Source organism: Alosa sapidissima, chromosome 19 (genome assembly GCF_018492685.1).
Source record: "Alosa sapidissima isolate fAloSap1 chromosome 19, fAloSap1.pri, whole genome shotgun sequence".
In the NCBI taxonomy this organism is placed as follows: Eukaryota; Metazoa; Chordata; class Actinopteri; order Clupeiformes; family Clupeidae; genus Alosa; species Alosa sapidissima.
In genome coordinates, this window is record NC_055975.1 from 11,565,357 (window position 1) to 11,590,060 (window position 24,704).

The window sequence follows — 24,704 nt, forward strand, 5'->3', positions numbered from 1 at the left end:
AAGGGGGGGGGGGGGAGGGTTGACCAGCGTGAGAGGGGGTGTTGAGACAAGTCGTCATGCATAATCCAATCCCCACTGGGCCTGTGCAGCAATGAGGGAATATCCGAGGCAGATTTGCTTGCCAGTGGGACTCTAAGCGCAAGCACACACAAACACACAAAAAGCTAGCCCTGCCAGCCTGCTGCCATACCTGAGGAAAAAAACATCCCCAATGGCTAAACTCTAAAGTCTGACTAACTAGGTTACTCACTTTTTCCCCCTCCTAGTCTATTTTTTTTTATGCCTGGCAAAGTAAGGCATCGACATGCAGGCTTATCAGGCTGGTGATAGGCCTAGTAGTCAGTTGCTCGTGGTTAGGGGGAGTAGACACAGACACACACTTTGCTGTGTCACTCACTGACATGACTTACAAGTTCAAGGCCAGTGCATGGCCTAATGACCAGATTGATTTACACACTGAAGGCAATGGATCATTGCTCCAGCTGAGACACATGCCATCTTTGTCATGTGAGCAAATCAATCCAGCATTGGCACCAGGCCTTGGCAGAATGCTCAGAATGTGTTCAGTATGCCAGGCCAGGCCAAAGGCAAAACAAGAGAGGAATATGTGACAGTCTAATCACGCAATTAAGGCGAGCCTTCTGCCGAGAACCTCAGTTCCATCTCGGCAACAGCCGTTGAGGGGCGGCAGACATTGGGTCGTCCTAACAACTGGGCCATGAAAAATCGCTTAGGGAGAGTCCTGGCATTCACAGCGAATTTTTAGGAAATGGCACAGAGCGTTTTGTTCAGCACAGTTATAGCAAAAGAGATATAAGAATAGCTATAACTGCATCTCAGATGATAATCTCTCTTGTCTTCCTTTTGCATTAGAGTGCATTATAGTGGTGTGGCCTGTGCCTTCATAGACAACCTGGGAATAGATGGGGGCCCTGTTCAATGATAGAAGATGGCAGAGCAGGGATTAGGCGAATCTCCAAGGGCCCTTGTTCTCAGGCTAATCTGATTTCTGCTCTGAATTGGAGTGTCACTAACTATGGAGCTGAATTGTGGAGCTCATTTTCTCTGGGTATTTTGCGTTGCATCAAGGTGTAAACACCTTGCAGAGCAGGTAACAGGATCAGCAACTGCTCAGCTCAAGTACACAGCAATATAAAAGCACACATTACACACAACCCCGTAAAGTAAATTCAGTAATTTAGACATTTAGTGGTCTAAAAGGACTGAAAAAAGTCTGTGCTAAAATATATGATGAGAATTTGGCATGATTTTCCAAAGTTCTACAAAATATATAGAACGTTCTATTGTTTCTATAAATCTTTATCTTATGCCCATGTCCATTCAGGACACATTATACACAAGCCTGTATTCAAAAAATCATTATTTAGCCACCAGCAATGTCTGTCAAACCATCACTTCATGTGACAAATCCTTTCATCATCTATGAACTGTTAGTCCACAGCAGATCAGCTCAAATGCAACTCAAGCCCCGGGTCAAGCCCAAACCGAATGAGCCCCTTGGATAAGGATAATCCCTCCCTGTTACGGCGAGTGATAACACAGCACTAAATAAACAATGCAGTAGCATGTTTGCCAAAAAGAGATGGCCTGTGTAGCCAGCATCCAAGTGTGATTACACTCAGACATTAAAGCTTCTTAATACTGCTGGCTTTAGGTGCACATTTAGGACCTCATTCTGAGTCGTTCCATGAAGCACAGCAGGGTAAAACAACCAACAACTATGTTTCATTTCTGTCCACTCAGGTGAGAGGAGAGAGATTTAAAGCAGACTATGAAAAAGAAACATGGTGAGAACTTCAAACATTCATTTACAAGAGCCTATATAATGCCATAATTTTTTAAGCCCACATAGAGAAGAGCGATTTGCTGAAGTTAGCTAATTGGATAGGATTAGAATGTAACTGCTACATTAGATAGAAATTTCGGCTTTGACCATCTTCAAAAACCCCCAATGGTATCAATACATGTTCTTGTGCACAATTGTTTGTGCTCATATGATCAAAAATCAAGGCAAATTTAAGAGGCTTGTCAGCAAAGCAAAAATAAAACTTAACCAACATAACAAAAATCAATAAAATCACATAGCAATCAGCTATTAAATACCGTCATGGTCACAGGACATATGGTCATGGACATATGACATACGTTTGTCTCAGACAAAACAAACTTCCCATTCCTCGTCAAGCCTACTCTTTTCTCTAACTGACCTCTGAAACTTCCTAATCAACCTGTCTCACTGCTGGACTGACTGGAGCTCTTCTATACAGTAGTACTTCTATACTCTATACTCAACTTCCTAATGTAACCTCTTTGACTGCTGGACTGACTGGAGCTCTTCTATAGTACTTCTATACACTTCTATGCCTTTATTCAGACAGGACAGTGAAGAGTGACAGGAAGTCAGTGGGTGAGAGGTTTCTTGGTGTTTTATGCCCCCAACGTTGTCTTCAAGGCAGCGCTGCCTGGAAGGCGCTATGGGTAGGCATGGGTTAAGGTTAGGGTTAGGGTTAGGTTTAGGATAAGGTGCCTTTAAGTCGACGGTGGCAGCGCTGCCTGGAAGACGACGTTGAGGGCATAAAACACCATTGAGCCGCCTGTCTTCTGTACGTCTTCAACTGACTCACAATCTACCGTTTACCACAACAGTATCGATTAGGTCTCCTTCAATTTGTTGTCTTGCTTTAGTTTACACTTTGCATTCTAAATCTGTCAGAGAGCCTTGTCCAAAGAATGTGACTGTCGAGAAGGCCTCTGATTTCCAACTATCTGATGCAAATTGACTGCTTGCTTGCTAAAGCCAAGCCCCTCAGCCTGTTGGCCAGCAGACCAAAGAGACATGGAGGGTGTCTAAGTCTCTCAAGTCTGCCTTTCAAATATTGACTTAAAGAGTGTGCGCAACCCTAACACAACGGAGCAGCTGAGGACCTGTTAAACACCAGGGCGGCCAGTGTGAAGAGCGCAGTGGGAGGCCCACTCCAGGGCAGTTATCTCAGTCAATATGACCCCGGGGCAGCAAGGCAAAGCCCCTCCACCCGCATTTTTTTTTCCTTCTCTCTTTTTCAAGCTCTCTTCCTTTCACTCCAACATCTTCTCTTTTCCTTCTCGCCTTGTTCACCCCCTTTCTCTACTTGTGCTCTGTTTATAATTCTAAAAAAAACACTTATCTATTTATCTGTGTTACTGTCATTGTCAAAGACTGGTATAGTAAGTCAGTGTATAGCATTAGTACTGTACAGCAACTACACTAGCCATAGGTTCACATTATGGCTCAAGTTTTGACACTGGGTCAGTCAAGGTTACTGAAGGAATAGCAAGTAGGTACAAGCAGTCACAGTTACACACACACACACACACACACACACACACACACACACAAACACACACAAACACGAGCCGTGGTGGCAGCGCGGGTGGGGCGGTTATCTGCGTGTCTCACATGTTGGCCTTTTCAACGCTCTGCATTGTGTTGGGGCTCTTCCTGCCCCTCAGGAAAACGCACTGACTCATCAGACAGAGGAGAAGAGAGTCCAGAAGCAGGCACATCCTCTGGACGTGTGTGTGTGTGTGTGTGTGTGTGTGTGTGTGTGTGTGTGTGTGTGTGTGTGTGTGTGTGTGTGTGTGTGCAATCAAAGAAAGAGATTATGAAGAAAAAAAGTAAAATACTTTACTGCCTTGTGTATATTGTAACTTTTGCCTGTTTGAGCCATGCATCACATGACATAACATACGCTTAGCAGTTTCAGCACTTTTAAAAAAAAAAAAAAAAAAAAAAAAAAAAACAGGCATCAATGTGCATGTTTGTGAGATGGATGATCACAAGTCAGCCATCGTGAGCAGCAAACGTCTGGCCAACCAAAACACACATGGTGTACTTCCTATTCCAGCAACGCTAATTCACATAGCTGTGTGAACATGTCAGAAATGATTAATTAGCCTCCTGCTCCATCAGGGGACATCTAGAAATAGCACTTTATGGAGAAAAAGGAGGCCATGCCAACATCATGTGTCTGGCTATATCATGAACTGAACTGTCAAAGGCATTTGCTGTGGTAAATCTCTAGGAGGAGACATCTTTTAACAGGATAGGCTTGGTTTATTTATTTGTGCATATGGGTGTGTTTTTTAGTGTGTGTGTGTGTGAGAGAAAGAGAGAGAGTGATGTTTGTTTTACATTACATTACATTACATTACATTACATTTAGCAGACACTTCTTGACCAAAGTGACTTACATATGTCAGCTGTATTACAAGGGATCACATTGTCCCCGGAGCAACTTGGGGTTAAGTGCCTTGCTCAAGGGCACAGCGGTGGAAGCCAGGAATTGAACCGACAACTTTCAGGCTACTGCACGCTAGCCCAGTTCCTTAACCACTACACCAGTGTTTCTCAAAGTGTGGTCCAGGGACCACTGGTGGTCCGCAAACTATCCCAAGTGGTCCGCGAGCAGACGTGGTAAAATATAATATAGATGAGTTGTTTGCAATATTGAACCAACTTGTATGTAAATCCAAACAGTTCTGCAACACTGTCTATGTAGTGTAAATCAAATGAATCCACTGACACAATAAGCAAAGTGCAAAGACAATAAGGTGGTTCAGTGAGTAGGCCTATTGTGTAGGCTATTATACTGTTGAAGTAGGTCTAATCTTTTTTTTTTTTTAGCTAGGTGGTCCGTGCATTTCTTTTTTATTGGTTAAGTGGTCCTTCGTCTGAAAAAGTTTGAGAAACACTGCACTACACTACCACTGCCCATTTAATACATAAAGTCTGTGTGCATATTAATGCATGTATGTGAACAGTGGCATTGAGGCAATATGGCATCATCATTGAGTAAGAGCTTGTGTGAGTATGGGAGTGTGTGTGTGTGTATGTATGTATGTATGTGTGTGTGTGTGTGTGTGTGTGTGTGTGTGTGTGTGTGTGTGGATGGAAGAGAGAGAAAGAGAGTGTGTGTGTCAGTGTGTAGATGAAAAAGAGAGTGACAGTGAGAGTAAGAGTGTATGTGAGTGTGTGTATGTGAGTGTGCATGTGTGAGTGTGCATGTGTGAGTATGTGTGTGCGTGTGCGTGTGTGTGTGTGTATGTGCGTGGGTGTGCGCGTGCGTATGTGTCAGTGTGCATGTGTGTGTGTGTGTGTGCTTGCACGAGTATGTGCGTGCGTGTGCGTGTGCGTGTGTGTGTGCGTGTGCGTTCTGATGGGCATGGCCGAGGCCTGTCAGTCAGTGAAGCAGAGCAGAAATGACAGGATCAGTCCACCCTGGCGTTATGTCACAGAGCCATCAGCGCTAGTCAGCCTGCTCTCTCCATCCGGCAACCATCCGTTTTTCCAGCCGCATTATCCTCCCTGCCCATCTCTGGAGCATGGCGGATAAAGAACCCCTCCACCCCTCCACGCATTGGGGATTTGACGTCAGTGTCAAAAAATCACCATGGAGTGAGCATGAGTGCTGCCGGTCAGCCAGCCACGGGGCGTCTTGATGAGCAACTGACCAAATGTTACCAAGGCGTCCGTCCAGTCTTGGCAGCATAGCCTAATCACTGACCCTGCACTGTTTTTCCTCTCCAGCACAAAGCCATGCCCCATCATCACTTTGTGTACCGGAACTGCCAGCTTTGTGTCCAGAAGGTCACAAGGTCATGAGAAACGAGGGAGCTGTATCAGTGATGTTGGCATCTGACGAAATACGGTCTCACCTTTTCCCCCCGTGTCTTTAAAGAAGAAATCTAACGAGTTTTCACATAGATTTCCGTTTGTCGAGGCCATCGAGTACTGTCGGTACAAAAAAAAAAAAAACGGTTTTACATAGCTTGAGTTGCTACAGCCAGCAGCTAACGCAGGCTAACAACAGCGCTACACTCTGAGGGCATGTAAATGGGAGCTCACGGACATGCCCCCAGAGTGTAGCGCTGTACACTGTAGGCTGCGTTAGCTGCTGGCTGTAGCAACTCGAGCAAGGTAAAACCGATTGTTTTCGTTTTTTCTCGTACCGACAGTACTCGTCAGATTTCTCCCTTAATGTGCACTACATAACGTAGGCTATAAACAAACAAAAAAAACAGATAATTCCACTGCACTTCTGAAAACAATCTGGTGCTTTACGGTTGGACTAGTCATGCAGTAAAAGGAGGGGATCACTGGAGCATACAGATGTTAGGGTCACTTATTTTTATTTTTGAACAGTGCAGTTAAAAGGTAGGCTATATTAAATCCCAATTCTACCATGAAGCAGTAGCAGTCCTTTTGGAAAAGCTGGGTGAAAAAACAGGCTAGAGCTGGGAGAACTGCTGACTATGCAGGCATTGAGATCACTTGCTTTCAGACGTGTTTATGGAAGTCCCCTGCCAAGCACAGCAGTGATCCCCAAACAATAGCATCTCTCTCAACAAACGTCCTGACCAAGTTCAACAGCGGAAACCAGATCTGTGGGGGTCAACTGCCTTTCCAAGACAATTCATTTGTAATTCAACTCTCTTGATCTGTAATCCGCATTAGGATCAGATACTGGATACCAAAAGGAGCACAATCGTACCTAATCAACTGAATTACTGATCACTACAGCAGAAACCAGGCAGAAGGTTTGTAGCCTACATTTTCTCTAGAATCATACATTTTTAATGTTTTTTTTTTGCCAGAGGCTAAAAGTTCCTTTTTTTATCATTCAACTAATGCAAGATCCAACAGCTATTGTTCCAAAAGAATGTCTGAAAATTCCTACATGGTTTGCAGCAAAGTGATCACTTTAGGTACCGTACATGTACCTCAGATCATTTTAACTGTCATGATGGCAGTGGAGAATTGCTTTCATCAAGCAGAGCTGGGAACCTGCACTCAAAGTGAGATTTTTCTTAAGACATAGCCCGGAGCATGACTGTCATTTTAGTACCAGCTGGTAAGTGGCCGTCAGGGAGAACAAGTCAAGAAAATAATAACCTGCGGCCTGGATGGATGAGCATATGTACCATTTAGTGTATTTAGACCTCCAGGAAAAATAACTAGCTTCCCAGACAAGAGCATCCCTAAGGTCCATCTTGCTTGGAAGAGGTGGCATGATTGGAGGATTCAAAGGAATTCCTGAGGGTGTTTTGACTCAACATAACTCACCATTATCGGATTAGTAAAAGGTTTGGACTGTCAAAATCTCTAACAAAATTTGTTTGCCAAATTGTCATACCTAAACCTGTTCTGCTAGTGAATTAGTAAGTCAGTATGTTTCTAAGGGTACCAAAAAAAAAAAAAAACAGAGTGTAGAAGTCTAAAGACATATTTGACCAGTCAAGTGGTAGGAAGCGTTCGGACTTTGGCCTCTATAACAGAGCCCCTGGAGAAATACAACGCTGTTTTCAATTAAATTGGAATGGGCTAAAATTAAAAAAAAAATACAAGTTGATATGGGTTAGCCACAGTGACCAGTCTCTGACAAATGCCATGAAGGTCAGTTCAATGATGCAAAGCCTGCAGATGTATTTACTCAGTGATAATCACATGCAAGGGGGTTAAAATTTAGATAGTAGCTCTGTTGCATACAGCACTAGCAACGCATTACATTTTATTACATGTAGCTTATTCAAATGAGGCTAGCACAAGCATGCTAGTATGTGAGATCATTCCTTTGTGTTGTTGCTCAGGAGCTTGGTGACCAGAGTGTGTCACGTGTGAACAGGCAAGCAGTTGTTGCCATAGCGACATGCTTCCTCCACGGCACGGGCAGCGAGAGTGTTTTTTTTTTTGTTTGCGCATGCAGCTGCACCAGCAGGGGACACGGAAGCCCAGCCTGTCAGGCGCACAATGGCACCGGAGGAGGACACACACACCGTGGGATTCCAGGAACGCGTTTTCACTCAGCACTCAGACCGATTGATAACACTGTCCTTGAACCGCAAAAAAAACCCAAGAGAAACTACAAAGAGGCAAATAAAGATGGGCGCTCTCCACATTGTTTTTACTGCATCTTGTCAGAGCAAAGAAGCACAAGAGGCGCGCTCTTGAGGTAAACAAGCCATCGCAGCAAGCGAGGCGGGATTCAGGAGATGCTGTGTGGCAGCGCGCCTCGTCTTGGGGTGGCATGGCGAGGTGCCCAGCATCTGCAGATAGACCCGCTGGCACAGACCCACTCACTGCCTTCAACTGCAGCACGCATTTGGGCGGCAGTGCCAGTTCCAAATAATGTGCCTCCTTCAGAGGCTGCTGGCCCAGCACGGCTCTGGAAGCTCTTTCTTCCCTTAGATGAGCTCTCCTTTGTGCCGTAAGAACTAAAACAAAACAAAAACAATCAAGAGCTCAGAAACGGAAATGAGGGAAATAATGGAGGTAAACGAGGTCCCAATAGCCACTGCAAGCGCTCAACAGCCACTAGAATGAGCAGTGACTTTTGACCATGCATAACCGAGGTTAATGATAAAACCGCAGCTGCCAGCTGAGCCGACCCGACACTGTCAGCAATTAGATTATGCAAGAAAGCAAGAAAGCAATAGCCCTTCTGGAGGCTATTCATCCACTGGCCCTTGGCAACACATATTTGCAAACATTGTTGGATATAACCGGTGGCTGTTTACGAAGAGGTGTGGTGTCATTCCGAAGACATCAAGAACACTCTCTCTCTCTCTCTCTCTCAAGAGCTGTTAGAACACTGCATTAACACTCTAATTCCCCTATAATACAAATAATATAGTAAGCCTAGTCAACTGACTGCAAACCAAGAAAAAAAAACACTGAGCAGTAACAAGCCAGCCAGTTTTTACAGGTCACATAATGACAGAATTTTCACAAACCACCATGTAACAGCCAGTCAGTTCACCAGCAGGCCATTAAGCTGACCAAGTCTCAAGACCAGCTTGGCAGTCTCACAAGGGATAATGGCAAGTGATTTGGCAGCAATCTGTAATCTTAGCAGCCATATCGGTCATAGCCCTTCAGTTCTCACCAAACGATCACTGTTATTATCAGACAATGAATCCCACTCCAAGGGGGCCATTTGAGTGTGAGACAGACACACGCCTGTGAAGTAAGCCTGAGTATCAGAGGCTTTGACAAGGCGTCAGCGCCCTCAGATGTGCTAAGTGCAGGCTGCCCTGAGACAAGGACACTACTGAGAACTTTCCCTCTCTACTCTTTGGTCTCCGAGATCCGGTTAATCTTGGCAGCTTAGCGGCAGTTAGCGGCTAAAGTGGAGGCTGCCACTCTCACTCTTGAGGTCACCCTCAAATACCTCACTTAATGAAGTCACCGTGTCAAGGCCGCAGCGCTGGCTAGCCCCTGGCGGCGGCATTCTCTTTGCAGTCGCTCTTTTATATACCCACCACCAGTGTGTACAGTGCAGACGCAGCGGACAATAAGGATATATAATTGATTCCAAGAGTTGAAAACTCTTACTACCACCATTCAACTTTCTCTTATGAAGGCCTAGGTTAGACAGGTTAAGATTGAGTTTTTCACTTGATAGCTGCTCACTAGCACAGCAATAGCGAGTTTGAAGTGGATCTTTATGTGCTTCTCCACAAATACTAAATCCTCTCTGAAAATAAAGGGGTGACATGTCAGAAAAACACCAATGACTTAAGTTAAGATTTGCTGTTATTTAAGAATTGCCTACTGGGTGCCACATGAAATTGGAGAGCATTGGTCATGTTGGACAGCAGCAAAGGGAAACCAACCAACCATACCTGACTGACCAGTTTTATTCATTTGCCGTTTCAATTACACAATAAATATAATCTTCAGCTTCCTTTTCAGTGGAACACCACCCACACCCACACCCACCCACACCCCCCCCCCCCCCCCACACACACACACACACACCCCCCCCCCCCCACACACACACACACACACACAGAAGGAGCAGAAATAACCCTGCTCCATCCAGAATGCAGGAAGTCTAGGGACGTGCTGTGCACGCTGCAGTGGTTTTAAGTAGCTGCTTGACCACTGACTCCTGACCCCCCTTCAGGGTCCCCTTTCTGCTTCTGATTGTCATAAAACATCCTCTCGCACTCATACCTGACACAACCAACCAGCAATGAAATTAACAATTATTCTGGCTGGTAGACAGCATTGCAATTCTAGACTATTGTTAGAAATGGATGTTGTCATGGGTGTTCATGTAACTCCGATCAAATATTCTCAAAGCTGGACAGTAAAATGTGTCCATAGTAAAATGTGTCTCAGTATTATATATAACTTTTATTAGTCATTGCATCTAGGAGAGACATTACAATCCATCCTAAATATCATTCTTTTTCATTTCTAAGTCAGTGGTGTAAATTAATCCTATAAATATGGACTTATGATTCTCTCTCAACTGTTTGAAAGACCTCTTTGGGTATATATATTTGCACCTGGCAGAGGAGACAGGAATGTCCTGTGGGTTTAACATGTCTGTCGTGTCTTCTCCTTCTTTCTGTCTCTCTCTTTCTCTCTCGCTCATAAAAGATTCAGGCACACAAACATCACTGATAAACAAAAGGTCCATTCTTTTGCCCTCCTCAGTATAAAGGGATTCTGTGTTGCTGACAAAATCTTGTGGTTAGGACACTACATAAATTAATTTGTAAGTCCTTTAAAGAAAAAAAAAACATGGTGCATGGTTAAAGCACAATACGACTAAGAACAAAAGTCAAATAGACTACATATGATACTCACAACAACTGCAATAGTTGATTATTTAATTATTGATAATTAAATAATTATATATCAATAATAATTGATTATTTTCAATTTGTACAATGCGCAAAACAGAGTGAGCAGCAGAAATACACTAAATTAAGCTACTTATCCTCAGCATCCAATAGAGATGCAATATCCATCAGAGACTAAACTAGAGAGAATATTCTATTATTATTTACATTAGTAGTCATGACAGCTACAGTGTGTGTAAGCTATTGGCTAGGACAACACATGAGAAGGTGGAATACAAGTCAGTCACAAATAGTATGTGTTCTGTATAACCTCCGTCATGTGAACTCATGTAACTCCGGTCAAATATTCTCAAAGCGGGACAGTAAAATGTGTCCATACCATAGCCTCACATTCCAAGAAGACTTAAAGAGAAATCACATAAAATGGGGGCTTCACGCTACTCTAGAAGGCTGAGCAACATGAACAAAGTCGGGATCTCCAGTATTTTCCAGGCGAATAACATCTAATTATCTAATCACAGAATTTCCTTATGCTTCCAACTCTGGTATACTCCAGTATACAGTAGGGGTAAGGAGAACCTAAACTCGCACACCCTATTGGGTAACATTAATTATAGCCTGGTTTTGATCATCAGACTGCTGCCTACCAAAACAAATGGGGAAGGGAACACGTATGTTAACATCTAGGGTAAGAAATAAAACTTTATACATCTCTACAAAACACATCTGGTATGATTACCAATCAGTTAACGTTTACAAAACACTTAGTTTCTATGTGCCCTAGATCAAACAGCATTTTGAAGATAATGACAAGTGGAGTGTGAGGCATTAGGAGTTTGTGCTCTTGAAAAGCATATTTAGCTGAAAGTAATTGTCATTTGTCAAGATATTACCAACTATTTCATATTCTATTTTTTATGTTATACATACTTCCCTTTTTATGGTTTTGACATGAAAATGAAGAAAAACATATCTAAAGGATTTGAAGGAACATTTTTAAAATATGCTGTTCTGTAACTATGCTACCATGAAAAGCAGTTTTTTGCCCCTCCCTCAATGGCATTAGGCCCAAAAATTAAAATAATTTCCAAAAGAAAGCACCTTGGTAGGATGGCCAAGTATACTTGTGTACAAGGAATTTGGTCTCTGCATTTATCCCATCCGTGAATTAGTGAACACACAGAGCACACAGTGAACACAGAGATGAGAACCGCATGTTTGATGATGTTGATTTTTATGGTAAGTGATGTTCATTTTCTGTAACGCTGTTACCGAGCACTTTATGACTTTAAAATCATACATACAAACTGACATATTGTTCTTACATTTTGGTTCATTAATTGCTGAGTGGCACCAAACAATCCAGTGGGAGTGTGACTCTGTTACCATGTGATCTTGAAACCCAAATAGCAAGACCTATACAATACAACTCAGAGTGTTTTCCCTTTCTTTGTAACCATGAAAGCAGTTCTTGAGAAGCTCAGTTTCGTGGCCTAACTCAGCACCAGCATAATTGAGAACTGAGGGGTTCAATTAGCTTGAACTTTTCAACTCATCAGACAGCAAAAAAGATTTCATTGTCATTGCGGGGTGTTATGCATTGACCACTGCCGTCCAATTGGTAAGCCAGTGATAGGGTTCTCAGACACCAGATAACAGCCAAAAGCCCTCGCTTACACAGTTCCCCGGAGCTGGGGAGAGTCTTGGCAAGTTTCCACTGTTCAAGGATGCCTAAACTAAAGATATCATGGTTTGTGCTTTAAGCTTGAGCTATTAGTATAAATGCATTTATACCAATAATTGTTTAAAAGGAAAGCGGCTGCTCATGAGTTTATTGCAGAATATGACTTAATAATTTTAAAAGTTTCTGTTTGACGATTCAACAAAATTGTCTACACTTTTACTTTCAGGTAAAGCTTATAGTCAGTTAATAGAAGGACCTGTTTTTACACAACAAACTTGATCACTCTCTTCCATTTCACAACCGACCATATTGAAGAATAACAGGAACTTGGTCCATAACGGACAAAAGGGAAGGAGTGGCTCAACCCAAACTGTTACAGAGGCAGACTTGGCAGCACACGAGCTTTGGTCACGCCCTCACCTGTTGCCAGCACAGCGAGCGGTCACTATGACACCAGCTCTGGACATGGCACACCCCTACTGACTCTCAAATGTCACCCAACCAGTCCTGCTACCAGCAGCAACTACACCCATGTTTTGACCGTGGAACTTACACGAATGCTGCGTGCCGGCAAAGATTAGGCTCACGTAGGGAACGTTGTGAACAGGTGATCTCTTTCTATAATATTCCGCCGAAAATGCTTAACATTCCAAAGAGATGTTCAAACGCAGTCTGGCTGCTGTCAGTTCACTCAGTGCACGTGTCAGGGACAAGTATGGGTGATTAGGTGACAAACTAATACTGCCATTTATGGCATGCTGTGGGGAAATGTCATGTAAATAAGGAGAGATTTGCCCATCTGATTATTCTGTGCTTCTCTGTTGATGGAGTCTGGATTCTTTATCAATTAGGCCTATCACAGTAAGGGCCTATGATTCACTCACTATATTTAATTCATATCCATGCAAAAGTCATCATCAACACAAAAAAAAAAGATTGTGGTCAAGCAGGCACATGAAACCAACATCACCAACAAATCAAACAGGGAGGATTAAATCAAGCCTCAATACCAATATCATCTTTGATATTGATTGTGATAGGTCAGTTTTTTCTGCAATATGTTGAGCCTAGATTAAAATGGGATAACACTATAATGAACAGAGCAAGCACTTATCCCAATCATCACTTTGCACAGGAGGAAAGCAGAGAGGTACTCTATTGCCCTCCTGATGAAGTGAATTCAGTTCTAAGCTTGTTGACAGCTTAGTCCTTGTAGATCATTAACAACCAGCTGCACTTATCCACCGAGCAGACGCCTCGCACCAGAATGCAAATTGGCTGTGGAAAGTTAGACAACAGTTGGCCTGTAGATCAGCTGCCATGACGAACTCAACTTCATGTGTACGGAATTCTTATACCATTTCATATATACAAAAGAAGGCCGGACCATGAGATAAGACTCTTCAGAAACCATAACTGGTCCACAAATTCTTGAAAGGAAATTCTCACAGATTTACTGGGATAGTACAATAAGTAACAACTAGTGTTCAGTGAAAACTGAACACCAGCACACAAATCACAGAATTAGCCTTGTTAGGCAGTAGTCAGCCATTTATTTGGGTTTGAAGACCCCTATGGTAAGCTACAGCAACAAAACTGATTAGGCCTATACCATGAATAACTGCTATCTATCTAGTGTGAAAAGTAATTTTATGTCTCTCCAACCACAGTGCTTCCACTCCACATCCTCTCTCCCTAGTCACAGTTATCTGATGAACCAACAAACAAACCCAGATAATGGAATTCAGAACCCTCATGCGGGCTGTGCTGAGGGGGAGAGGGACCAATCAGATGTCAGAAGATCTCAGAGGAGACCATGGCCAGAGGCGAGACGCTGGAGTTAAGTTTCTTAGGTACGTCATTCTAACCGAGCCTTTGCAGCGGATCACAAAGCAATGGTGGTACTCCCCACACAGGCATACACACAGTTTACCAGAACCACCCTGTCTTCATTGGGCAAAAGAGGAAAGGAGTGTCTCCACTGAAGTACACAGTAAAAAAGACAAAGCACTCACTCACAAAGCCAGCAACTGTTATCACCACAACACTCGGTTTTATTTACCCCCTTTTTCCATAAAGGCCACCTGCAACTCAGTGTGTTTGTTTACACAGGTTTCAGAGATATGGCGAGATGTTGGAGGTGAGGTTTCTTTAAGGAGGGCACCCTCATGCTTACAGCAGAGTGGGAGTCGAGCATGAGATCGGTTTGACCCGTAAAACGGTCTTAAAATGTACAACACGTCCAGCAATCACCTGACTGCTGTCAGGCTGCCAAAATCAACCTTCACCAAAACGCAAGCGACTCCAGACAGAGGCCGTTGGCTGAGAGATCACACTGACAGCTGTCTTTGTTGTGTGTGTTGTGTGTTTTCACTGGCCAGGGCGGGAGGAGCCAGGGGATGCTGTGTATGATCAGGTGGTCCTCTAATTACCAAACTCAGCCACAGCCAGTCAAGCATGACCAGTGGTGTGTCTGTGCGTGTGTCTGTGTGTGTGTGTCTGTGTGTGTGTGTCTGTGTGTGTGTGTGTCTAGCGCCTTCCACATGCACACCTTCTGACAGGACAGGCAAAGGGCAAATCATCACAACACACTCAACAAAGGAACACACTGCGCAAACGCCACCCAAAAACAAATACACATGCACACACGTACACTGGCATGGTCAGACAAAAAGAGAAGGACACACTTCCAAGTTCTTCAAGAGTGTGCGAGGACATAAAATTTGAACTTAAGGCTGGCACATGATCGCTCTATTGTTAATGTTTTACTCATGTTTATTTTTGCTCCCTCAGCACTGCGCTCAGCTGAAGCCATAGGGAAACGGTCACCAACAACACGGCAGTATTCCTGCAGTAGTTTCAGGATGTGACTGACATTTAAGGAGACTCTCCCCCACTTTTATAATAGCATTTACTTTGGGTACAATGTACCTCTGGGACATGGAAAAGGCCCCCCTCCCAAGCTCCAAACACACAATGGAAGACAGAGAGAGAGAGGAAAAAGAGTGAGGAAAAATCAGCGTGTATGTGTATGTGTATGTATATGTATGTGTATGTGAGTGTGAGTGTGTGTATGTATGTGTATGTGAGTGTGTGTATGTGTATGTGCGTGTATGTGTGTGTGTGTGTGTGTGTGTGTGTACATGAACGAGTGTGTTTGTGTGTCCGTGTGTCCATTATGTCATACAGTGCGCAAATGAGTCGAGCTTCCCTGAGACTGCAACAACAATAACCAGACAAGAGTAGCCGTGATTTATAACGTGCAGCCTGCCTGCCTGCGGTCATGTGAATTAGAAGCCCAGGGGGACCGAGACTGACAGAAGGAATTAAAAGTGTGCAGCGCGCCACCTCATCACTCATCCTGACTTCCTGTCCACACAGGAACCAGGCAGTGGGAGGAAATCCTTCCTTTGATGAAAACACTGCTCCCCGCCACATTGCGAAGGGGATGACCACAAAATGGTGGACCTAATAACGGTCGCTGGATAAGCTGGACCTTATCTTCCCCCAGACGTGGGAAGCGGTGGGCAGATTCAACTGGTCTGTATCCTCTGGCTGCTGGTCTTGACATTGAACCAGTGTGGAGTCAGCAGGAAGAGACTCCTGGACAGCACAAATCAAACACTCAGTGCTGCCAGGAAAACTTTTGTTATGGTCCTGTTAAACAGGTGCCCTGGATTTCAGCTAAATTAGCACTGGCATAGGCTATCTCAAGTTATGGAAGTTATGGAACAAGACAACTAATCCACACGTGTTTAAACCCAAACATCCTCACTTCACACTGCTTAGCTAAGCACAATACCACTCTTAAGAAGCTGCAATAGTATGACATTAAAGATTGAACACACAATCATAATCAATTACCCTAAATTAAATTTTGCAAGACTGATTTAAAAATGTGCAACAGCTTATAATGCAAACTGCATTAAGCCTTGATTTCACCACCGACATATAATGGCCATCAATGGAGATGAAAAATGGAATATAGCCTAAGATAGGATTATAGTGATATTTTGACAGGTGTAAGTGTTAACAACATACAGTATGTCCAAGAGATATTTGCTGATTCTTGATTGTTGAAGACTATTGACATTTTTGGTCACTTTTCTAGGTGCACTTGTAGCACGGACACGCAAAGTATAACTTTGGCCTTAGGCTGTCGCCCATTAAAAGCATAAATCCAGTGACTTGGATACTGAAAGTGAGACAGAAAAAAACAAATGGCTGCTGAACGCATCAGAGGCACTGACTGTAGCCGTGATGATGGAAACAAACACACAAAACAACACTGATAGGATTGACGCTAAAGGATTTAGCGCAGATTTGAAAACATCTGACTTGATTTTGCCTATCTCTTGCACACAATTCACACACTGTATATGTGCTTGAGCATAACATGGCATGATTTTATCATGTATCATTGTACATGGTGCCTAATAAACAATGAGACTTTTCAGCAACTTCAACCAAACTACATGAAAGTGAAGATGAGAGTGAGAGTGGAGATTCACAAATATGTGTGTGGACATCCCAACACTCAAAAATATTGAGATGTAATAAACAGCAGTGGGTATCAAATCATGCAGATCATCTTGTTGCAAGTCAGTGAATATCTTTCCATTCCATCTCTCATTCTATTCTGAATCAGCTTGTTCCATCTTTCATTCTGTACAATTTTGCAGTTCACGCCTGTTTTACCATCAGCCATGTGCTCGTCTTGTGAAAAGGAATTCTTTCACTGAGGTCTCAACTTGCTTTGGGATTCCAAAACTACTTCCTACGACTACTGTATAAAGAAGACGTAAAATTCTTATCTATGTTTTATCTTGTCTATTCACTTGCATTCAACATTTATTTTCCTGTGAATAGAGAGAAGCATACTGAAAAACAAGAGCATTCTTCTTACAGTTCAGAAGGAACTGCAAGAAGGAAAGAAGCGGAAAAAAAAAAAACGTATGCTACTGAAATCTACATGGGCACTATGGAATCCAGCAAATGGTATTTGCCAAAGATAGGTCACACAGAGAGCCTTGTCACCAGAGCCCTGTCCTCCATCCCTGGTGGTCAGAGGAGCATAACCAGGAGTCTCAGGCGAAGAAAAAAAGTCCATGAGAACCCAGGGAAAGTGGAATGTTGAGGTGATTCCAAGAGATGATAGGCCAACATCTTACATTCCCCTCATTGAACATAAGTTCCCAAATAGCACTAATATAATACAGTAAAAGCTGTTCTTAATGTCCATAGAATACTGCTGTGTTGTACGGGATAACAGTCATAATAGTTCAACGTTATCAGACCAGTCCATATGTAGTAACATACAGTAGGCAAGAGAGCGTTAAGTGATTTACAACTAATAAGCAATGTCCAGACTTATGTTCCATCGTAGGCTGCAACACACGACTGCGCGAGGGTTGTTTACAACTTGCAGCAGTAAGGTTACTGTAACATTATCTATGTCGCTTTGCAAGCAGACAGAGCAAGACCAGAAAAGTAACCTAGGTCCGTTCCCACAGGACTGCATCAATCGCAGTGAGCAAATTACTTTCAGTCTCACGCAAAGAAATAACATTTGGGTAACATGATGCATCAGACAGCAAACTAGCTAGTCGCTGATATCAACCTGCAACACCATACTGCATTAATCCAGTATTTATTGCTAGCGTTGTACTATTATCATTAGCCTGCTGTCTGTGGCTAACGTTAACGTTAGTTGACAGAACCTATTCATGCATCATTCCTGGATAGCCATGGCTATGAAGATGCTTGCTGTACCTAAGCTTATATGTTATTCAACCACTAAAATGTTATTTGCAAATGTGCGTATTCTGTCGAACTGCTTGTTATCCTTAATAAGAAGTCTCAATAATGTCAGGCTAGCCTTTATCGACCACTTAGCCACCAAGACAGCTAACATTAGTTAGCCACCTGGCTAGACAGAAAAGCTAGCTTGCTACTTGCTAGCTTGCTAATATTCCATGCAAATATTATTGTGTGGTGAGCTAAACGACCCTTTGTCTCATGACGGCAGGACGCCAAGTCTTTACTGTCAGAACAGAGATACCAAACCAACGTTTGCAATTAATGACAGTATTTTCCATGCGAGCCAGATACTGTATAGCTTGTTCATATTCGCAAGGACTGTAAGAAGCCACCGGCCACCTCTGTTACACCAGCCCGCCCGCGGCTGGGAAACGCGACGTGTTTGCATCAAAGCCTGATGTCATTTCACTCACCTAGTAGTGAACGAAGATGCTTTAGCCGCGTTAAAACATCCTTCTTTGGGTCCAGAACTTTCTGTGTAGATTTCTTGACGTCGCCATAGCCCCTTCGAGTGAACATTCCGCTGTAGAAGGCAATCGTGAAACCTGAATTCACCACCTTTTACCATTCAGTCTGCTATGTGTCACTTTGCCCGCAATTGCACTATGATTGCTTGGTAAACTTGCACTATGCGCGAGTCTCCTCCTTTACGTGGGTGTGTAAACACGGAAGAGCAGGGTCTCGTAACGTGAAAGTGGTTTGCGTGGTTACGCCCCCAGAGGACGTAGCAGGTTGGTTATTAACTGTAGCCTATTCACAATTAAGTTTCTCTGAAATTAATTCTCTGTCGAGTTGGATAGTATTTCAGAAAATAACACTTTAATTTAGATGTCCGTTAGTGATCCTATCAAAACATGTAAATATTTAGATTATTAATAAATTGACAAGTTGTTGTCACATAAAATGAGGATGCCACTTTATTGGAAATTCCATTCTGTTCTAGTCTTGTCAGTAGGCTAATCATACTTAGATTTTCACACTTTGTTTATTGGAGAGAAGGCAAATCATCTGACCACTGTAAGTGTAGGCTACTGCTTCCTCCTACATCCTATCTCGCTAATCCTCTTCTCACTGTTTCATCATGAGAGCACAACTAGGCCTACAAGCATACTAAGAAAACTGCATATTAACCTTACATTACATTTAGCAGATATTTATTGACCAACTTCTTAACTGAATATATACATATAGGCCTAGACCCTACTTAATTTTCTTAGAAAGGTATATTGTGAAGAATTAAAGCAAAATCCAGCATTAGGCCAATGTATTGCTATACTGGAAGAGAACCCATGATTATTATAGAATAGTTCACTTGTTTAAAATGGTAGGACACATTTCATAATGTGTATTTAAAAATTGGGATATTTTAGCAATAATTCAGAACATTCACTTATGATTCACTCTGAAGTCTCACATGTTCTGATAAGTTTTTTCTGTTGGTGTCATTTAGGCTTATTTACTAATTTCTTTGTTAAATGCCAGCCTTGCTTTGAAGTCTAAGGATGAAAGTTTTGCACCAACTGTTGAGAGAATGACACTAATCTACTGAATACAGTAGGCAAGCCAACATTCTGTCTGTTTTCGCTGATGTGATAGAAATAGTATGCCCTCAAGCGCCATCTTGTGGCAAAATATGATATCATGTGGCATGTTTCTGGATTTTTTTTGTCGGACTTTGCTGCTCCCAGTGGACAATCTTTTTTGACTTTGAACTAGTCTGTCAACAATCACACCCACAAGCAGCCAGTGACCCCATAGCCTTGTTAGCAAGGTCTGCAAATTTCAGCCTCTTGTCATGTACTCACATTATGCTCTTTAGTGCAACACCCCACCCCTAAACATTTAAAGATAAACACCTGTCAAAGGGGGCAGTCGTGGCTTACTGGTTAGGGCTTTAGGCTTGCAACCGAAGGGTTGCCGGTTCGATCCCAGTGGGAACGGCTGAAGCTCCCTTGAGCAAGGCACCTAACCCCTCACTGCTCCCCAAGCGCCGCTGTAGCAAGGCAGCTCACTGCTCCGGGTTAGTGTGTTTCACCTCATTGTGTGTTCACTGTGTGCTCTGTGTTCACTAATTCATGGATGGGATATATGCAGAGACCAAATTCCTTGTATACACAAGTATACTTGGCCAATAAACCTGATTTACATTTACATCAAAATGTGACAAAACCATGCCAGTACAGTTTGAGCACAGCTAACCTATGGAATCTTCATAACACTGCATTACAATTAAGAACAGGCTTGGGATGAAAACATAACGGTTTCAAACATGTGGACAATTGAAAGCATAATAATTGCTAAATTACAGTATATTTATGAAATAAAGAAAATTGGCATCTTAAGATGTACCACATAAACCAAATATATCACAATATTAAAACATACAACATAGGTGTCACATTTAGCTGCTTAAGCAAACACGTTTAGAATGAAATCTGTGTCTTTCTACTGTGCTCACTTATGTGCAATTGGTTATTTATTGTGGTTCTTTGGGAATGTCGCCTAACTGCGCTCCCCGCTGGACTTGATGAAGATGAAGATGAAGGGCATGGGGGTCAGTACGGCTGCCGTCCCCAGACAGACATCCTCAACTGTCACTTATGTGATCTGTTAACTGGAAGCTTTTACCCCCTCGAATGAAGAAATCTAATTTTATGGCAGACAGGCCTCCTGCAGTTTAAGTGAACTGAAGGTTACAGTGCATTAAGGCAAGTCCAGCTTCCCAATGATTTTAATTGATTTTTCAGATAATTAGCATGCAGACATATTAACATTTCCAGGCAGAAAAAAAGTGTGCATGTCTATGTGCAGTGGAAAGGAGGATTGATGTAAGCAGCGGCAGTGAAAAAAGTGCCCCCTGTACAAGGAAAGTTTGCAGGGATTTAAAACTGTCAGATTTAATTAATTTATGATAATCTCAAAAGCGACAAAGTAAGTAAATTGCTTGTCTTTTTCAGACTTTTCATAAGATGATAGTTTTCTAGCATAGCCTTGATTTACACTTTAAAACAAAGATTTTTTTTTCTATTTCATGATTATATTAATTCAAATTAAATGTTTGCCTCTAAAACTCACCATCAGAGCCTGGATTATTACATATCATTTTCAATGCAGATTATTTTATTAAGATTTGTATGACCTTTGTGTCTTAAAAAATACAAAACATCCTGGATTTATAATGATCTTTTCTTTCAGTTGGCATGAACCTTTATTCACATTGACTACAATGTGAAGACTCCACAAAGACTACTCACTCACTCAGTAGTTCCATTCAGGGGTAGTGGTAAAATAAGAGGTGGGCAAACTATGAATTCTGGGATCATGGTAAGGTGGACTGCACCATGCTGTGTCAGATTTTTTAAAAAGGCATTCAGAACATGTTTGATGATGGTGGAGGTTATTGTCCCATGTTTATAACAGTGGTATTACATGTAAATGGTTCCTAGAGTGGTCATGAGTGTACATATTGTGAATGTGGATAATACAGTGTGATCTTTGAATGTTAAAAGTTGTAGTTGGTTAATACACTCTATTGAGAAGTGGATAAACTATATTTCTGAAATTTCAGAGGTGGATAAACTGTGTTTACTTGTGTGTAGTCTCCACTACAGCCCTGGTTCCATTAGTCTGTTGGTTGTAGAATACATGAGACTTTCCTGCCAACTGCCACAGCTAGTAAATGAGATTACAGGTAGAGCACAGTAAGAGGCAGACATTAAATAGCCAAGGTCATTTGAGAGTTGCTCCATGAAACCAGTGAATACAGCTCTAACTACAATAGCGAATGACACTTGGTGTTTTCAAAGCTCCAAGGATCTATTCACCCCCCAGAGAAATACAACATGTCTTCAGGCAAATAACGGTAATATCACATCACAGTGTTAAAACTCACACTAAGTAATATAGGGGATATAAGTAGGTCAATGGTTAGTACATTTAATTTAGAATGTTCAGCATATCCAAAGAGCTGCTCATCCTATAAGACATTCACAATACATTTCATGGGCCAGCAGGTGGCACTTGTGGCAAGAGCACTCTGAGGTTCTATCAAAGGCATGAGAACATTTAACAATAATAGTAATAATAATAATGGTATTGACATCAGTAATAATCATCATCATCATCACCATCTTCTTCCACTTCTTTATTTAATGCTTCACATCTTTCTATATTGTAAAAAGAAAGAGTAATCTTGATGAATCAGTTCAAGGCCAGTTTCAACTGATATTTATTCTGAGATCTCGTCCTGAGTGAGCAAGGGCAGCCTGTGCTTAATGCAAGCTACTCATCAGAACAGGGCCATGGCACTGTGTCCATAAGTGTACTTCCAAGGTCAACATTTTCTTCACTGCTGGAGCAAAGACCTTTATTTCTCAGGGTTGTCTACACTTCAAAGAAGCATAAGCTCTCAGTATGGACAATATGCATTTGTAAAAATCCATTCAGGCATCTCACAGACTCTCAATATACACCACAGATAAAGGCAATGCAGCCAGGTCCACACTAGTGTGGTTGAAAAAAAAGGTGTATTGGCCAGGGAGGGAAAGGTTGGGAGTCTTGTGACAAGAAAACTCTCAACCCCAGTGAAAAAGAGAAATGGTAACCAACTCACTCTACATAAAAGAAGAACATATTTGGCAATCCATGCACATTCTTCATATTGTTCAAAATGGGTTGGTTGGTTGTTATACAGAGAGAGAGAGACAGAGAGAGCGAGACAGAGAGAGAGATACATACTCTCACACACACACACACACACACACACACCGAGAGAGAGGCACACATACACCCACAGTGTGTTCTTCAGATGTTTGGCAGTCATCCCACCAATTAACCATTTTTAATGAGTGTTTTCAGCAGGGGGAAAAATGAATTGCATCTTATTGAAAGCAATCATCTGTAGATGATACCATCAACAATATCTTAGCAACAAGGACAGAGCAATTGGATGTTATCTCGACTTCTCACAGCTGTGCATTCTTTTCCTAACAGGTCCGACAGTAACCTCAGCACAAGGAATTTCTGGACTTGGACTGTTGGAGAAAAAATGCCATTACAAAACAAAAGCACATTGAACTGACAATTTCTGACATTGATTGTTTTGAACAATTTGATAAGGTAAGAAATCATTCCTGTTCACATGAATTCAAGAGGTGGAGCATTCTTCAGTTGGTAATGGACTGAACACAGAGAAAATTGGAATGATGAGTGAAGCATCAACAATGTTTGCATAGGCTATATGATTTGATATTATTTGATCATATATGATATTATATATGATCATCCCATAAGTATTAATACAACATTAATCCTAATATTTCCATACAACTCAACACAAAATGACCTTCACTTGGGAAGCACTACTGGGGACATGTCCAACAGCTTCCTTTGGGTGTAGAGGTTTCAGACAGAGGGTGGCACTGTTACTTCATAAATGAACGCATGGATCCACTAACACAAGTCATACTGAATTCAATCCAAGGTTTGAAAAGCACTTGTCTGCTCTAAATTGTTCTTATAAAGAGCTCGGAAATACTTGACTTTTCTCCTTGTATGGTTATGGCCTTTCTTTTTGTGCACTGAGTGCCATTAAAAGCTAATGTAGCCCATTATACCATGTTACGGGTGCAGGCTACTGTAGCAATCATTATTCGTTGGCACACCTACACATTGTGACAGGGTTATGCCATGGATTTAAATGCACATGGAGCAAACATACATTGGCTGCTCATAACATGGACATTTCCTGGACAAAAGTTATTTAGTAATGTTAGTTGTTGACCTACCAAATAGACCTATTTCACATTTGAAAGAATGCAGTGGATAGGTCATAACATGCATGCATTTCAGAGGGAATGTCTATCTAAATTAATTGTATTTACATTATGCATATGGGTGAATTAATTCACACCTTAAGGTATTTTTGGAGAAGCGGTGAAGGATGGGATCAGTCCGGATGATGTTCCAATCAGAGCTCAGCCACCAGGGGTCGTCAGGTTGCACAAACAGTGCATTGCAAATGTGCATAAACAATGCTCACCCTAGTGCTCACAAAAACATATTTAGCTTAGGCCTGGTGTCTTCAATTTTATAGACAATCCTGTTGTAATGGCAAAAATGAATAAACACACTTCACTTCACACTGTAGCCTATTGAGTTATAACAATAAGAAAAGACCTGTATTGTGAAAGATGGTGAAGTCTATGACCCAATGAGCAGAGATACAACTTATTGTAACTCAGCATCATGCCTAATAATGCAATCCTTTAACAATTCTAAAATTGCTGTTGCTGACATTAATTCTAGTAATGACAAAAGCATTGCTGACTGAATGTTCTTACCTTGATCATAACCATGTAGAAAAGAATCCATTGGCTTTACCTTTAATAATATAGTCCTCATTAAAAGGCACAAAATATGAAGTCAGCTTGTTCTGGCGTGTCTCCTGCTGTGTAGGTGTTGAGATCTGCCTTAACTGCCAACTTTCCCGAAACGTCACACACTTAATTAACTCTCTTCCAAAAAACATTGTGTGTAGACTATCTCA

The 24,704-nt window shown here is 42.1% G+C and overlaps 1 protein-coding gene and 1 long non-coding RNA gene across 7 annotated transcripts in view; one reads left to right on the forward strand and one right to left on the reverse strand.

Annotated features, from left to right (window-relative positions):
- The window catches only part of ralgapa2 (Ral GTPase activating protein catalytic subunit alpha 2), a 111,221-nt gene extending 92,407 nt beyond the window's left edge, over nt 1-18,814 (reverse strand). For 4 of the 6 annotated variants that reach the window (XM_042071421.1, XM_042071427.1, XM_042071424.1 and 1 more), the window contains exon 1: nt 18,571-18,813. In XM_042071421.1, coding sequence (XP_041927355.1) covers nt 18,571-18,676 — 106 coding nt within the window. In that variant the 5' untranslated portion in view covers nt 18,677-18,813. Of the gene's footprint in view, nt 1-18,570 lie in introns of all 6 variants that reach the window. The other 2 variants (XM_042071420.1, XM_042071425.1) reach the window with 1 other exon arrangement.
- Nucleotides 17,803-24,704, forward strand: part of LOC121692665 — a 10,462-nt gene continuing 3,560 nt past the window's right edge. The window contains exons 1-2 of the long non-coding RNA XR_006025311.1: nt 17,803-17,866; nt 23,150-23,275. This is a non-coding gene — a long non-coding RNA (uncharacterized LOC121692665). The remainder of the gene's footprint in view (nt 17,867-23,149; nt 23,276-24,704) is intronic.